We start from the raw sequence: 15,761 nt of genomic DNA on the forward strand, positions 1-15,761 counted from the left end.
GAGGCTATTTCATGGTTGATGTATGCACTCACACTGAATCTCTCTCACTTGAACTCCGAATTTCTTTAATTTGTGCTGTCATGTGAGAATCCCATATTGGCAGTATTGTCCACATACCGATTAATATTCTGCCGGTAAAACCGAGAGTAATTTCCGGTTCCATCTACGAGTTTTATGCATTATATACTTCCGTCACTGATATAAGTTTTAGCCCATGTTAACGGATGTAAATATTAGATGGAAACGGCATTTTCACGCAGGTTGAACGCACACTCGATTCGTTTCGAAAGGTTTACTGATGTATGCCTTTTGAAGGAGTCAAATGCATGTAGCTTGTGGTTATTGTTGAAATCACGAGAAAAAAAGCAAAACAAAAAATTCAGATACGGTTATTTTGTTACCAAACGTCACAAACGGACATTTGTATTATTTGTATTATTTTATAATAACACTGAACATACCGGTAAGCCCATATACCATCAATATTAACCTTTACCACTTCCATTTGCTTACATCATGCTTTATGTCGCAACGTACGTCAATGCCTTCATCCTTGAATCCTGAAAAGGAAGAAATAATACGCAGGATTTAGTCACACTAATATCTTTCTTTTCTTTTCTATTCTTTTGTTTTTCTTTGACTTCGTGAACTTAGACCGTTACCATGGTAATCACATATTTCGGTCACACATACTTGACGTAAACATCATACATGTAAAGGTTCCAAATTCAATTCGATGTTTCTCCTTGGATGGAGCAATTTCCTCACAGGAATGAAGAAATCTAGAGCGATGAAATATTAAAAAAAAAGACAAAATAGAGACGCCAGTCACCTTTAACAAGGAGACCAGCTAATAGAGCAGCTTTCATGACCATTGTTACAGCTGCAAATTTCACAAGCTACGATCATTTCTCCCTCTCGAAGTGGATAACGTCCGTTACGACAGGCTTCTGTAAAGTTATGAAAATAAAGTGTTTATAATAATTGCCATCACGCTCAAGGGGCTATATATATATATATATATATATATATATATATATATATATATATATATATATATATATAAATGAAAACCGTAATGAGTTGGAAAATCCAGAACAGTGAAAAAACTTTCAGCCTCCACCGGGATTCGAACCACGGGCCTTCCGTTCTGTACGCGGACACCCTAACCACTAGGACGCTGATTGTATGTCCAGAGGTTCGAAACCGGTAAGGAAGGTCGTAATTCCAACGGTAGGCGTTTGTCACCTGTATCGAACAATACTAGTTCTGTTTTTTTTTGTGACATATTTTGCCTTACTCTAGAGATCAAACATGATGCTAACCAACTCGAAATCATTTGTGATTCCCAAAGCCGGATCTCGAAAGAGATACTTTGAACAGACTTTATGTTAATGTTAAACGACAAAGGCAAATGAATATATATATATATATATATATATATATATATATATATATATATATATATATATATATATATATATATATATATATATATATATATATATATATATATATATATATATATATATATATATATATATATATATCCTCATCTACCTCTCATGTGGTTGTTAGATTCACTTCTCGATTTTAGTTAATGATTTAATCGTGACGGTATTTTAAATTCCTTATTTAAAAAAAAAACAGTATTGTTCTCTTACCTGCCATGGACATAGCAACGGCAAACAGAACCAAAGTCATTACAAGACAGCGGAGGAATTTCATTTTGTGAGAGCTGTAACAACAAAATAATATAACAACTACAAAAAAACATCTTTAATATCTCCTCCGATTGTCACATTGACTAAAATATTTTAATTTGCAATCTGATGGTATGGAACCTGTAATTTCTTTAACTAAACTCATAAATGATGTAAAAACCCGATTGCCAGAAGCCAGGATGATGAATGCATTTCATTTTCAATTTCTCTCCTCTGAACTCTCAAAGTTGACGAGAGTGAGACACTTTACTTTACGACAGTTGAGTAATACATTAGTCAATTAGAATTCATCGCCCAAAGAGGCTTTTCATAGTATAGTATTTACCATATACGTGCAAAGAAAACCCGTCATTTAAAAAAACCCAAAAAACCCATCTTAGTTGTTTAAAACGAAACTTGACTGAACCTTCATATACTGCGTTCTTATATGATATTATGTATCAAATGAAGATATCCATAAATTGTCCACACCACAACCGTGTGAGGGGCAACCTGGTCATTGAAGGCTCAAAACGATATGTTGTTTTGTCACATTTAGACGAATTTGTTTAAGCGCTTACAAAGAACTTCTAACAAGCCCCTGTTATACATCACTGCATGTGATCACAACTCACTCCGAACAAGACAAATTGCAACAACAACAACAACAACAACAACAACAACAACAACAACAAGTGATATGAGAGAGAGAGGTAACAATTAGATCTCATTATAGAGGGTCATGTTGTTACTTAGTAATAGGCCTACCTAAGAACAAAGAATTACCGTTAAAGATTTCTCTATACCTTAATGCAGGTTGCAAGTTTGTAAAGTTGATCGTGTTCTTGACGAAGTTTCTTCTTACCCTGTTTGGAGTCTAGAGCTGGTCTGAACTAACTTGATACTGCAAAGTGGATTTAAATCAGTTTTTTCAAGGTTTCTTCCAGGGACATGTGAAGTTGGCGACTTCGGAATCTATACCACCAGTTTCTAGCCATATATTTTGCACGGTTGGCTTATTAAGGGATGCGGCATGCATGGATGAACTCACAGAAATAAAGTTGCAGGTTTATAGCGTTTTGATTCAGTAACATTTGAATGTATTTTGCCTGTTTGTGATTAACGCCGATCTATAAGGACAATGATGACGTTGCCGGCTATAACGATGATGCTGACGAAGAAAACCACAAGAAGTTAGCATCTTATCATTCTAAAGTCAAGGACTCCCTGACCAAGGGCACGAAGCACTATATAGTAGGCATGCGTAATTACAATACATTAGAGAATTATAGTCACACTTTATCATGTCTGTCACATGGTTGTCCAATGCAAGTCAAGGCACGCCCTTTACAGTTCACTTTCTTCTTAGAGACGCACGCACTAAATCGTCAAACCATAGTGCATGTCTCAATGTCTTGTAGACATTTTGTTGAAGTAAGCGCTACCGTATGGCAAGCCGTTTTAACATTTACCTCGTAATTCGACTTAAGTCAAATACATTTCTCTTAAGTGGAATACATTCTACTTAAGTGAAATGTTATTCCACTTAAGAAATATGTATTCCACTTAAGTGGAATTCAATTTCACTTAAGTGGAAATGGATATTTCTATTTCACTTAAGTGGAAATGCTTTCCACTTAAGTGGAATTGTATTTCACTTAAGTGGAAATGCATTCCACTTAAGTGGAATTGTATTTCACTTAAGTGGAATGCATTTCCACTTAAGTGAAATACAATTCCACTTAAGTGAAATGCATTTCCACTTAAGTGGAATGCATTTCCACTTAAGTGGAATTGTAATCCACTTAAGTGGAATACAATTTCACTTAAGTGGAATCATATCTTTTGTGCGTCAATTTCACTTAAGTGGAATTCTATTTTGCTTAAGTAAAATACAATTCCACTTAAGGGGAATTGTTGATATGTGGCATAGATAAATACAATTTAGGGTAATGTTCGTCGTAACGCATTCAATTGCTCATTACATATAATGATGTAGTCGATCCTCGTTGCACGTATACATCATGGCTATGGCTAATCATTCACATCTAACATTGCTGGAATGCGATCAAATAATTGTTGTTGTTAGAGACACAATTCGAAGTGTTGTTTCCTCACTTTGCAGAAAATTGATGCATTGACGAGATCCGTTATCTCGTCAAAACGTCAATTTTCTGTATTTTGTCGTTTTGTCGAGATGGTAGTAAGTGTGCAACTCGTCAATTTGCAGAAAATTGATGCATTGACGAGATCCGTTATCTCGTCAAAACGTCAATTTTCTGAATTTTGTCGTTTTGTCGAGATGGTAGTAAGTGTGCAACTCGTCAATTTGCAGAAAATTGTTGCATTGACGAGATCCGTTATCTCGTCAAAACGTCAATTTTCTGAATTTTGTCACGTTACCATCTCGACAACTCGTCAATTTGCAGATAATTGTCGTTTTGTCAAGTTGGTAACTCGTCAATGCAATGTCCCTTCTACGCTTCCGTATACGTACGCACCTTGCACGGATGTTAAGTGCTAGCTGGATCCCGATGGACAGCCGATATTCATTGTGCACATATCGACACCACGTACGTAGGTACACGTATCGCGGCAAGTTGTTTATAATGGCGCGCAAAGGCATGGGCAAAGTTTGGCGTTGAATGTACTAGCCAATCACATTCCACTTAAGTGGAATAGACTAGCCAATCACATTTCACTTAAGTAAAATAGACTATCCAATCACATTTCACTTAAGTGGAATGCATTTCCACTTAAGTGGAATTGTATTCCACTTAAGTGAAAGAGACAGGACATTCCACTTAAGTGAAATTGTATTCTACTTAAGTAGAATACAATTCCACTTAAGTGAAATGCATTTTCACTTAAGTGAAATACAATTCCACTTAAGTGAATTAGAATTTAGCTTAAGTAAAATGCAGTGACAAGTTGATGAATTCAGCTTAAGTAAAATACAATTTAGCTGAAGTGGATTGGTATTCCACCTAAGTGAATTAGAATTCCACTTAAGTTAAATAGTATTCTGCTTAAGTGAAATTGAATTCCACTTAAGTGAAATGTATTCGACTTAAGTCGAAGTGCGAGGTAAATGTTAAAACGGCTTGCCACACACCCACTGGACAGCTGAATCATTGACCATTCATGGTACCATTAATTTTGCGTATCACGACCATGTAGCTTTTTTAGCTACGAAAGCTTTAAATCTTGGTCAATATAATTGCTTCAACCATTCTTTGACGTTGATATTCAAATTGGCCTATGGTCACCTTTGGTCAAACTTCTTAAACGGTTTTTATTACAACCTTCCAGGAAATTTTCCTCACTGGGACTTTCAGTCATCTTTTGTGTTCCTTAAAAATGTATGAGATAATGAGAACAATTTGGAGAGTAAAGACCAGGAAAGTACTTTTCGAAAACTTCTAGCAATTATAGCGTGCATAATTTGGGGCCTATACCGACAAGCTTTTAGTCGGGTAAAACTCTGTTTAGTTTCCTATATTTTCACGTGAGTCTCTTACAGCCTATACAATTACACAGTGAATGATATTCTCGCCCATCCTCTCGGATCACGTCATTCGATAAATTTTCATAAATGTAAAATTACAGCTGATTGGACAAATTTTGGCTGGTCAATTTCAGCCACAGGCGTTGTAGAAGATTTACAGAATCTTGAGCTATCTTTTCTGCCCCCCCCCCCTCATTGAATTGTACAGAATTGTATTGACAAGTGCGCAAAACATGATGCAAACTTTTGACTATTTTCCCCCGATATCATAACTATGTTTTTGCAGCTTCTTTTTCTTTCTTTCTTAATAAACAAAGCCATACCTACATTTTTGTATTAAATTTTAGATTTGTTCCAGGAACGTGTGGAGTTGGCGACTGGGAGTCTATGCCATCGGTTTCAAGCCATCTTGTTCCTTGTCTTGTTGTATGGATGGCTTAAGATATATCATTTTCAACTGCATGGGTGAACTTAATGAAATAAAATTGCAGGTATAGCTGATCTCTTTTCCGATATCTCAGCAAAAGAAATTAACCAAGAAGCAAATAGTACAGTAGGCCACGACACTGTTTCGTTCCCGCAAGTAAATCCCACGAATTGCATATCGGACCGTGAATGATCGTTGCACAGGAGCAATTTCTCCGGTGAAAAACATTCCTGAAATTTCAAAAGTACATTACTCGGGGTGCTGACTTCCAGCTTGTTCAAAGATATTGTTGAGTATCCACTTTAATAAGTACTCAATGCAAAAGAACGGTTAAATAAGTTCAAAGTAAGATTGTTGATTATTTTCTTTTAGCAGTGGGTACTGGATTAACTGAAATCAGTAGTTTACCATGTTAGCTTCTCGGCCTTTGGCTATGATTATGTGTTGCATAATTTTCCTCTTCTAGAGGAACCGAGATACACACATGACGATGATCACACAGTCTCAATGCAAGGAGACTGGGGTTGAGAGCGGATCAGTCAGTTCGCCGTTTGGTTTCTCGTGCCCAGGTTTCATTCCTGGGTGACTTTTCTTAAAAAGTACCATTTTCGCTTCTCGGCCATTTGACTAAGGTTATGTATAGCATTATGTTCCCCTTCTAGGGGAACTGAGATACACACCTGACGATGAACACACAGTCACAATGCAAGGTGACTGGGGTTGAGAACGTGGATGAGTCGTTTGGTTTTTCGTGCCCAGGTTCTTTCTTGGGTGATTTTTCTTAAGAAATCAAGAATCCCCTCCGGTACATAGTAGGGAGGTATCGTAGTGGAGAAGAATGCGTCTGGATTCCCTAGCTACCCAAAGGTTTCATTTACCGGGGTCTATGATGGTCTTTCGTATATAGCTGGCAACGTTAACACTAGCGGAGTCAATTATCTCAACACAAATTAATAATGTTGCAAAAACAGCACCATTTTGGATCAAAGGACCATAAATTACACCAAACTAGATCCCGTTCCTTGATGTTCAATACAAGTGGTCCACATGTTCAGTAAACGCAGCACCACAAGGAAAACCGTGCTACGGCCGAGTGAATAAAGGCGGTGGCCTTTGAAGCAATGAGGCTTAGCAATCCTTCGGGGTTCGAGCACCGGCCGGGTCCTATAGTACAGTGGGTTTTTCTTCAAAGAGCAATCTAAAGTTTTCCCATCTGAAATGACTTTACTTAATAGGAGATTAAAACTTTTGAGTTAAAAGTTTGAATAGGAAGCCACCCGACGTGTAAGTTGTAATCCACAAGCACTTGCGGGCTTCCGGGGTCCTTTAGCGTCTTAAAACGAACTGTTTGATAACTGTTATCATTATTATTATGTCATAAACTCTGGATATGGGTCTGAGAAATCCATAGCTGCAAGAATGGAATATGCCAACAAGATAAGTCAAGTTCTTGTTTACAGAGTCGTTTTATTTATCATCTGATTTGATCATATTTATAATACACATATTATTTCACGATGGAAGCCAATTGATGAATAAAACAAAAGAAAAATAAGGAATTATGGAAACAATTAAAGGCAAAATCAAGATAACTTTTACCCTCTGGAATGATACATTTTAGAAAAAAAGTTGAGAAAGATAATAATATGAAAAATATTGAAAGAATGGCAATTGTTTGTTCTTTGTTTTTAACTCAACTTCTTTGTTGAAGAAATGTAGAAACAATTTCTGAAGGAATATGAACTTTCATCACAGAGAATACATATGAGCATTTGAATACAAGAAGAGATATGCAGAGCCTTAGCTTTATACAAATTAAATTTATTCATGCAAAAAAAAACTTGGCAAATTGATCATAAAAGTAAAAAAAAATACGAAACTTGCAATTAATACATCTTCTGGAAAGTTACTTAAGTCCAACTTTGCCAAGGAGAGAATGAGTGATGAAGAAATAGAAAAATATAGAAGAACATTTTAACATTAACATACATTGTTGCATATAGCTAAGTATTAAGGCAAATAATTTCTTCAACTTATGTCAACTAAACAGTGACTAGACTTATTCCAGCCGCTTGGAGTGATCAGCCTTCAATATGTAATGGATAATTACCTTCGAAACTTGAAAGTGGTACTCAAATAATACCTTGAGTAATTGAACTTTCTTCCACTGGTCTATAACATATGAATGTTGATTTCTAATGCTTTTCTTCAACTGGACAGAAGTTATTCCTTTATAACGATACACACTACAGACAGTACTCAAAACAGAGTTGGTTACTTTGAGAGCTAAGACGTCCTTAAAATGACAGAGTTTATACAATTTTTTACAATATATCATCCTATCAGTAACTGAACAATGAAAAGAACATAGAAACTATTTTTAAATGATTTGAACTATTGACCTCGGGGTTAATTACAGATCATGTGATCCACCAAACTCTGTTAATATCCATAGCCTGTAGTTCCCAGCAGTCCCTATATAGAAATCCCCCCCCTCCCCCCACCCTGGAGGGCAAAGTCCGTCGGAAGCCATAGTACCTCGTTATACCGTGCTTAAGCAGAGTTAGCACTCCCATCTTCAGTTGAGACGACCCAGAAATTGGCAGGGAAATAGCCTTGGAGAGCACTGTGTCCTTTATTATGCATACATACAAGTAAATAAATGATGAAAACCTCTCTGGGAAAATGTAAACAAATTCGAAAGCAAAAAGCAAAGAAAATTTTGGCTACAAAATCAGAGTTCAGACCAGTGACCTTGAAGATTACAAGCCCTGTACTCTATAAACTGAACTATCAGGACCAAATTATATCATTTATTAATAGAAAAATGGTCCTTTTGAAAATTGTTTTTCCCTTCATATGGGAATTTCAATTGATCACTCTAAATGAAAAAAAAAAAAATGACAAAAAATATATATATAAATATATATATTATATAAACTAACCCGGTTGGTCAATGATTAAGAGCCAGACGAAATAATAATACTTATATCATCTAATTCTTGTCATAAATTCTGTTTTTTTCCCCCTCCAATTATTATATACCCAATTGATCATATAAAAATTCACCAGAACAAACTGTCCTGGATACAGGATTATGAAATTATGTTTTTAGACTAAGAATGAGAGGTTAATCTAACTCAAGCTTCCAATTAAATTTCTTTCTCTCGCAATCATTTCAAGGGCTATCACTCTTCAAATCAAAATATATAGTTCTCAAAATGGTTGTCTAGGCAACCATTTCTTTCTTGCAAAATCCATATTTACTAATTTCTACACAGTCCAAATTTCAATGCCTAGCAATTCATACATTTAACTTTAAGCACTTTCCAAAACTCAAAACATTCCTTTCATTTCCAAATTCCAGAGAGGTTTTTTAAGTTTTGAAAAGTTATTAACATCATCATAACATCAAAAAGGACAAAAAAAACTTCAAACCCTGGATTTCAAGTTTCTTCCCTGTTAGCTTGATTATTTAACAAAATACTAATTTGCTTCACTGATATTGGTTTATAATAATATCGTGACTAAACAATTCATTATTATGAATCATGTCCTGATATAAAGAGAGAATAATGTAACCTTCATGAGGCAATTTGTATTTCAATATCAATATTACATTAAACTGTATTCCAATCCCCACCAGAGTCTCAAGTAACCAGTGAAATGTTCCTTTTGGACGATAAAAGAATGCCAGGTGCTGATCTGGGGAGAGGGGGAAGGGATGGAGGAGGTGTACACTCCCCCCTCTCAATCTCACATAAAATTTCAAAAGTAGTCATTGTGTTAAAGACCTAATTAGATATGTAAATTATAGTCCAAATATGCCCCAGATTGCACCAATTGATGTCATATCTTCTTTCTTTTTTTCTACTGGAGGATACCCCCAGTCCCCCTCCATGTGAGCCTGCTTCAATTACCCCCCCCCCCTCAGGGCCACACTCCTCCTTCACAAGGGGAAAGGGGAGCAGTGTACAGAGTACTTCATGGAGTTGGTAGGGACTACTGCAACAGAAATTTGATTTGAAACTGTTTAAAAGTGAATCCTTTTTTTCCCTTCTCTTTTATGAAATGCAACTAGCTGCTTCAATTCTGACAATTATTTCAACATTTTAAAAGGCTATAGTGGCAATAAAAAAAGATAAAATGTCACCTTTCTTTTAACATATTCAATAGAAAAAAATCCTTTTTTGAATCTTGGTCCAAGAGGGGGCACTAAATCAGTATGAGATGCACAGCATATTCATTTTTACAAGGAATTAACATAATAAGAGGGCAGCAGAGATGGGGACAATTGATCTTATTGTAATAATAACCGATGATGGTGTCTTCTTACTTCCTGTTTCATTTCTCCTTATATTTGCATGATTTTTTCTTGTCTAACCATAATAGTAACTGTTTGATGATGAAATCTTAAGTTTTGTAGATTATATATTATAAATTTGGTACCATGTTCATTAGTACTTTATTCTCTTTTAGTTATGATGAGAGAAGAAGGAAAACAATTTTCCGGGAGATTTTCCGAACAGAGCAACGAGCGAAAGACGAATGGCGGAACAGAGTTAATTTCTTCCCCTTCCGTATCTTCATAACGACATGGTCTTAGTTTATGATATCTGTAAGAGAAAGAGTGGGGGGGGGGGAGAGTGGGGGGAGGGAAGAAAAAACAACAAAAGACATCTTTAACAGAAATCAAAACCAAGTTACACTGAAGACTGAGTCACATCTCGAATTATCTCAATATGGCCCACCGAAAAACAAATCCATATTTAAAGAGGGGCTCGAATGTTTACAGACGGCTTATATATCTACTGCATAAACGGCCGTGTAAGTAAATATCTGAATACCAGGATCTTCTCCAGAGAGAGAGGGACTGTCATGAAGACAGACACAGGACACATGTACAGACAACATAATTTGGAACTACATTAAACAAATGACTATGCAAATCTTCCAATTAAGTCCCCTGACACTGTGTCTTCTATTGTGTTCTTTGTCTTACATACGCATGTCCAATGTCTGTTACTGCTTGTCTCCCTCCGGAAAAAAAATCCTGTTTAGGATCGTGAGCTCAGGGCTGATTACTTTGGTATGAACCCATATTAACAGGTATTGGAATAGCCAAGAATTATGGGTGGTGAGGAGAATAGGGGGGTGGGGGGCAGGGTTGGGGGAGACGATGCACTGTCACAAAAGCAGCGATTTGAAATTAAAAAGCTGACGACAACGGAGAACATGTATCGTTTTCCATGATACGAAAGAAGCAGGCCTGAAAATTGCGACTATGTACCGGCGAAACGCCAATCGAGCTTTGCAGTTCTTCAGTAGAATAGAGCAGTGTCAATTCACTGCCAGTTAGATAATTATCAATTCAAACACATGTTAACTGTTGGTTAACGATCGTCAATCTGCATGATTTCCGGTACCTAACAAAAGCCCCCTATTACTGCTTATTTTTGTCAGCAGATATTGCTGGGGCTGCTATCAAGAGACGGTACAGTAACCAATGCCAGTTGTAAAATTCAGGAAAATTTGATCGGACAATTTGATTTTTTTAAAGCACTGGTATTTATCAGCAGGTGGCTAAAGTTGTGAAATTCAATGTCCCCAGAGAGGGTCATCTCTCAAAAGACATTTGGTAGAAAAGACCAGAATGAATCTCTGAGTCTTAATATGGTGGTTTGTTATGTAATACATTCTAGGTTCCCTGAGAAGGTCATTTCTCAAAAGACATTTGGTAGAAGAGACCAGAATGAATCTCTGAGTCTGAAATTGGTGGTTTGTTACGTAATACATTTCAGTAGACTTGTGTTATACCAGCTGACACAGGTCCTTGCTTTCCTGTACCTTTTTATGCTGCACATTTCAATTCAAAAGTCAAAGTCTAAAGAAAGCTGCATGCTTCTTAATTCTGTCGGCATTTGCATTGTAACCAAATTTCATGAACTACAATGTCAGTGGTTTGAGTTACGTTACAGCCCCCCCCCCCCAAAAAAAAATGATATTTCCTCTTTTTTATTTCAATTTTTTTTGGCGGAAATGGAAAATCCAAACATGTTTACTCCCAGGTCTCTACAAAATTGGGTCTAAATATTTCCTGTGGAGAACCTCAAAAACTTGGACTACAATAAGCTGAACTTCATTACTTTTAGAACCTGTTTTAGGATTGGTTTACCTAATTTCCGAAGTTTGCTTCAACAGGTTCTAACCCCACCCCCCTCCTCAGAGTTACAACCCTGGGGAAATCATAAACTAGAAACACCAACGTGAACTGTCTGTTCCTATGGATGTTAGACAATTATTTCATCATGTTAGCTAGGTTACCAGTTAAATACTTCTTTGTTGTTATCACCTGATGCAGGTCTTAACCTACCCCTTTTTGGGGGGATTCTCATATTTTTTCTCTCTTTCCCGCAATTTTGCAGAATTTTGAGAGAAAAAGTTGCCAAACCCAGGAAGAGTCACAACTGAGGCAGTGAAAAACAATCTACACGATGCTAAAATTCCCATAATTCAGAAGAAAAGAGTGATCTATGATTTACTACATTGTAGCACAGAAGAGGGAAGAAGAGGCTCCAACAACCAACATTAATGGATACTAGCCCCAGTGACTAAAGAGTTCTGTTTTGAAATATTCTTAGGCCAAGTGACAGCAGAAAAAATTAAATTTAAGTTGTAATATGTTATATCGAAACAAGGAATGAAACTCACACAGAGTACTGAAGTTTAACTTGTGTATACGGCTCTGAAACCAGAATATACAGTGTCTCCCGCATTAGCCGAGTTGGTCACAAACCGGATGAATAAATTCCTGATGTTGACTGTGGCTGTTATTTTAGCAGGAATATTCTGAAAAGGAGCAACAAAAAAAGACATCATATCATAAACTAGCAGCTGCATATCTTGTGAAATCCACCCAAAAAAAAAAAAAAAAAAAAAAAAAAAAGTGAAATTTTCAAGATTTTTTTCATAAGTTATTATGACACTTGAATAGTTGAGGTAGCAAACTGTGTTGAGGGATTTATGATATACTGTAACATAATATTGACAATATACCAAAATCAATCCCTCTCCCACCCACCCCAACCCCCCAACCCCCACAAAAAGGTGCTATATTTGTTAGTCCCTATTGTTGCTCGCTGGATGCTGGCTGACGCATGTAACTTATACATGACATTTTCTGTAACAATGGTTAACGGTTAATGGTTACATCCTTGAACTCACCGTTCCACAATATCGTCCAATCAGAGGATCCGATGACGTGGACCCGGCATAGACCTCGACAAAGTCCTCTTGACAAACGCCCTCGGTGCCCTCGACATTAAAGACCGTAAACTCTAACGAAACAGGTTGTCTCCTAGCGGGGACTGCCACTGACCATTCGCAAGTGAGATTGGACGGGTAAACCTCGGGGAAACTTGGGCTCGTAAATGACCCTGATGTACCCGCCAGGGGCCCGCCGCAACCTATCCAGGGAAACAAAAAAAATGATTAAAAAAGAAAACATAAATAAAATAGTAAATTATTGTTTGACCAAAATTAAAAATCCAACAAGTATGAAGAAAAAAATAGCTATACACAGGAATAATCCTAATACAGTCCATTTTAAGGGTGATAATTTGGTCTTAATGGATGACCTAAGGATGACCCAAGGCACAAACTTTAATTTGCATATGTATTAATAATTAATACATTTCATAAACCACAGCATATCAGTCCAGGTTGATTGCTATATATACCTCCTTTTTTAAATTTAAAAAAAAATAAGTCTTTAAAACATCAGCGACTCATCAATTATGGTGACTGGATTCCAGAGTGTTAAACACATACCGACCAATTGGTCAGTTCATGGGATGCAAACACAAAACTCACCTCCGGGAAAACATCAAGACATTTTAATTTACCTTGAAATAACGAGTTTACAAATGCTTTAGAAACATTTAAAAGATCAAAAAGTGTTGAGTGTTCTAAGGGAGCTTTACAAGACATGAAAAATCCTTAAAGGAACATTCCAATAAATCTTAAACATATTTTAAAGCTGTATATCTTGAAAACCAGAAAAAGTTATCGAAGCATTTAATACTAGCGACACAAGTTTTGAGTTTTTCTCTTTTCCGTAAACTACTACGACATAGCAAGACTAAAATTGAGCTTCGAACCATTACAGTTTATAATATATATATATATATTATTATAGTATCCAGTTTTAAACATATTATAAAGCTAATCAGCTAATAAGTAGCTTACAATTGAATATGGCACAGTGGAAGTTTTGTCTGTTATATGCATTACGTTTTTTTGGTCATACTATATATGGGCAATTACTCTCTATGAATAATCATGACTTTAACTGTTGTCTAACATTTCGTGAGTCTAGCCAAAGGAGTTTTCTTTCTTTCTTCTAGTGGAGGTTATCAAAACCTATTAGCAAGAACACGACTTGGAAAGAAGAGGACAACAAACGAACCAAATCTATCGTTCTTTTTCCTCACCTCTACTAACACTAGATGATGTATATGTTATTTGATAGCCTTCGAAAGTCTCTGAACCATCTGTAAAAAACTTCAAATATAACTGGTTACTGCTGGCAAATATGGGATTGGGTAAGAAACTGCCGCAGCCAAAGAATACTTCCGAAGAGGTTGATGATGGCCCGTCTCGAATCTGAAATGAAAGATAAGGTGAGATATACTCTACAGGAAAGCTCAGTGGTAGAGGGGGGGGGGGATAAAATTGAGATACTGTACCACAGAATGATAGCAAGATACTCTCCAATGTAGTATTACACTATTGGTAAACAATAACCATATTCTGTATATGCAAAACTGAAGTACGATGCACGCTCATGAGAGTGCTTCTTATTAACAAGAGCCCGACAGTCACTATATGGTTTCTTTCCTTCAGTGGAGTATATAAAGTGTTGTAAATCATCGCCCAATGTCATAATATTTATGCCCACATGAACATGATATAATTTAAGGCTGTGAAGTTATTTTTAACTTTGGCCGCCTCTCCCCCCAAAAATGGGCCCAGTTAAATTTTTCACCTAAATGGTCCAAAACAAAGTGGCTCAAAAATATATTTGCCCCCAAAAAATTGAATCTCAGTGGTCCCAAAAATATTGGGCCCCACACACTCGGGCCCAAAGAACGTGTCCCAAAATGTATTTGAGGTGGCAATAAAATTTGGGTCCCCCGTTATAAAAATGGCACCGGAAGGTTTGTGGGCCCAGAAGGTCCCAAAATATTTTAGCCTACATGTACCAGCTATAACCAACAGCTGTATACCAAGTTTGGCTTCAATCCGACTTACGATTCTGGAGTTATTACAATAAAAAGAATATGTGGGCCCAAATGGTCCCCAAAATATTGGGCCCCCACAAATTCGGGCCCAAAGAAAGCGTCTCTAAATGCATTTGAGGTGGCAATAAGGTACCATTTTGGCCTACATGTTCCAACTATTAACCAACAACTGTATACCAAGTTTGGCTGCACCCGACTGAAGGTTGCGGAGTTGCAATGTAAAGATGACCACATTTGACCCTGTAACCTCATTACTATTCATAAGGTCAGTGCCAAAAGCAATAGGGCACACCTTCTCACTATAATGCATCTACATAGCAAGCATGACAAATATCCATCACTCTGTGGTTGAGTTATCGCGGATCCAAGCAAGTGTCAGAGATGCACACACATAGAAACACATGCAAACTGGACTTCAAAAGTGGTGCCTTTGCTAAAGTTTGCTTCCAGCCAGGAACCAAAAGGATTTCAAAAGTAAACAATTCCCTTGGTGATGGACAAACCTTTTCTCCTGTGTACCCATATGCTAATTTTTGGTCCGTTCGCCGGGTACCATTTTTCTTATGAGTTGATGGATTTTACCATAGCCTAATAATTATTAATATGGCAAGGAAAAACTAGTGATCATCTTTGGTGTAATTCTGACCTTCCTCTTTTACTGCCCCTTCTCAGAGAATATTTCCTTCCAGCTAAAACATTATATTTTCCTAATTTGATCAGCTTCATCTGTTTCTAGGAATATTATTATTTTTTTCTTAAACAGTTACGATCGGTTACAGACACTGACTCCCAGAAACAAATTTTACCCAGGTTACTGATAA

The 15,761-nt window shown here is 36.7% G+C and overlaps 1 protein-coding gene and 1 long non-coding RNA gene across 3 annotated transcripts in view; both read right to left on the reverse strand.

Annotated features, from left to right (window-relative positions):
* Positions 1 to 378: 378 nt before the first annotated feature.
* On the reverse strand, positions 379 to 2,669 carry LOC139966761 (uncharacterized). The gene is made up of 4 exons (XR_011792739.1): positions 2,510 to 2,669; positions 1,665 to 1,738; positions 833 to 950; positions 379 to 560 (listed from the first exon to the last, which is right to left on the reverse strand). It is a non-coding gene; the product is annotated as an uncharacterized lncRNA (long non-coding RNA).
* A 4,416-nt stretch (positions 2,670 to 7,085) lies between these two features.
* Positions 7,086 to 15,761, reverse strand: part of LOC139966762 (cubilin-like) — a 111,264-nt gene continuing 102,588 nt past the window's right edge. For both annotated transcript variants that reach the window (XM_071970103.1, XM_071970102.1), the window contains 4 exons: positions 14,131 to 14,302; positions 12,863 to 13,104; positions 12,350 to 12,487; positions 7,086 to 10,254 (listed from right to left, as the gene is read on the reverse strand). In XM_071970103.1, coding sequence (XP_071826204.1) covers positions 12,365 to 12,487; positions 12,863 to 13,104; positions 14,131 to 14,302 — 537 coding nt within the window. In that variant the 3' untranslated portion in view covers positions 7,086 to 10,254; positions 12,350 to 12,364. The remainder of the gene's footprint in view (positions 10,255 to 12,349; positions 12,488 to 12,862; positions 13,105 to 14,130; positions 14,303 to 15,761) is intronic.

Source organism: Apostichopus japonicus, chromosome 4, assembly GCF_037975245.1.
Source record: "Apostichopus japonicus isolate 1M-3 chromosome 4, ASM3797524v1, whole genome shotgun sequence".
Taxonomy (NCBI): domain Eukaryota; kingdom Metazoa; phylum Echinodermata; class Holothuroidea; order Aspidochirotida; family Stichopodidae; genus Apostichopus; species Apostichopus japonicus.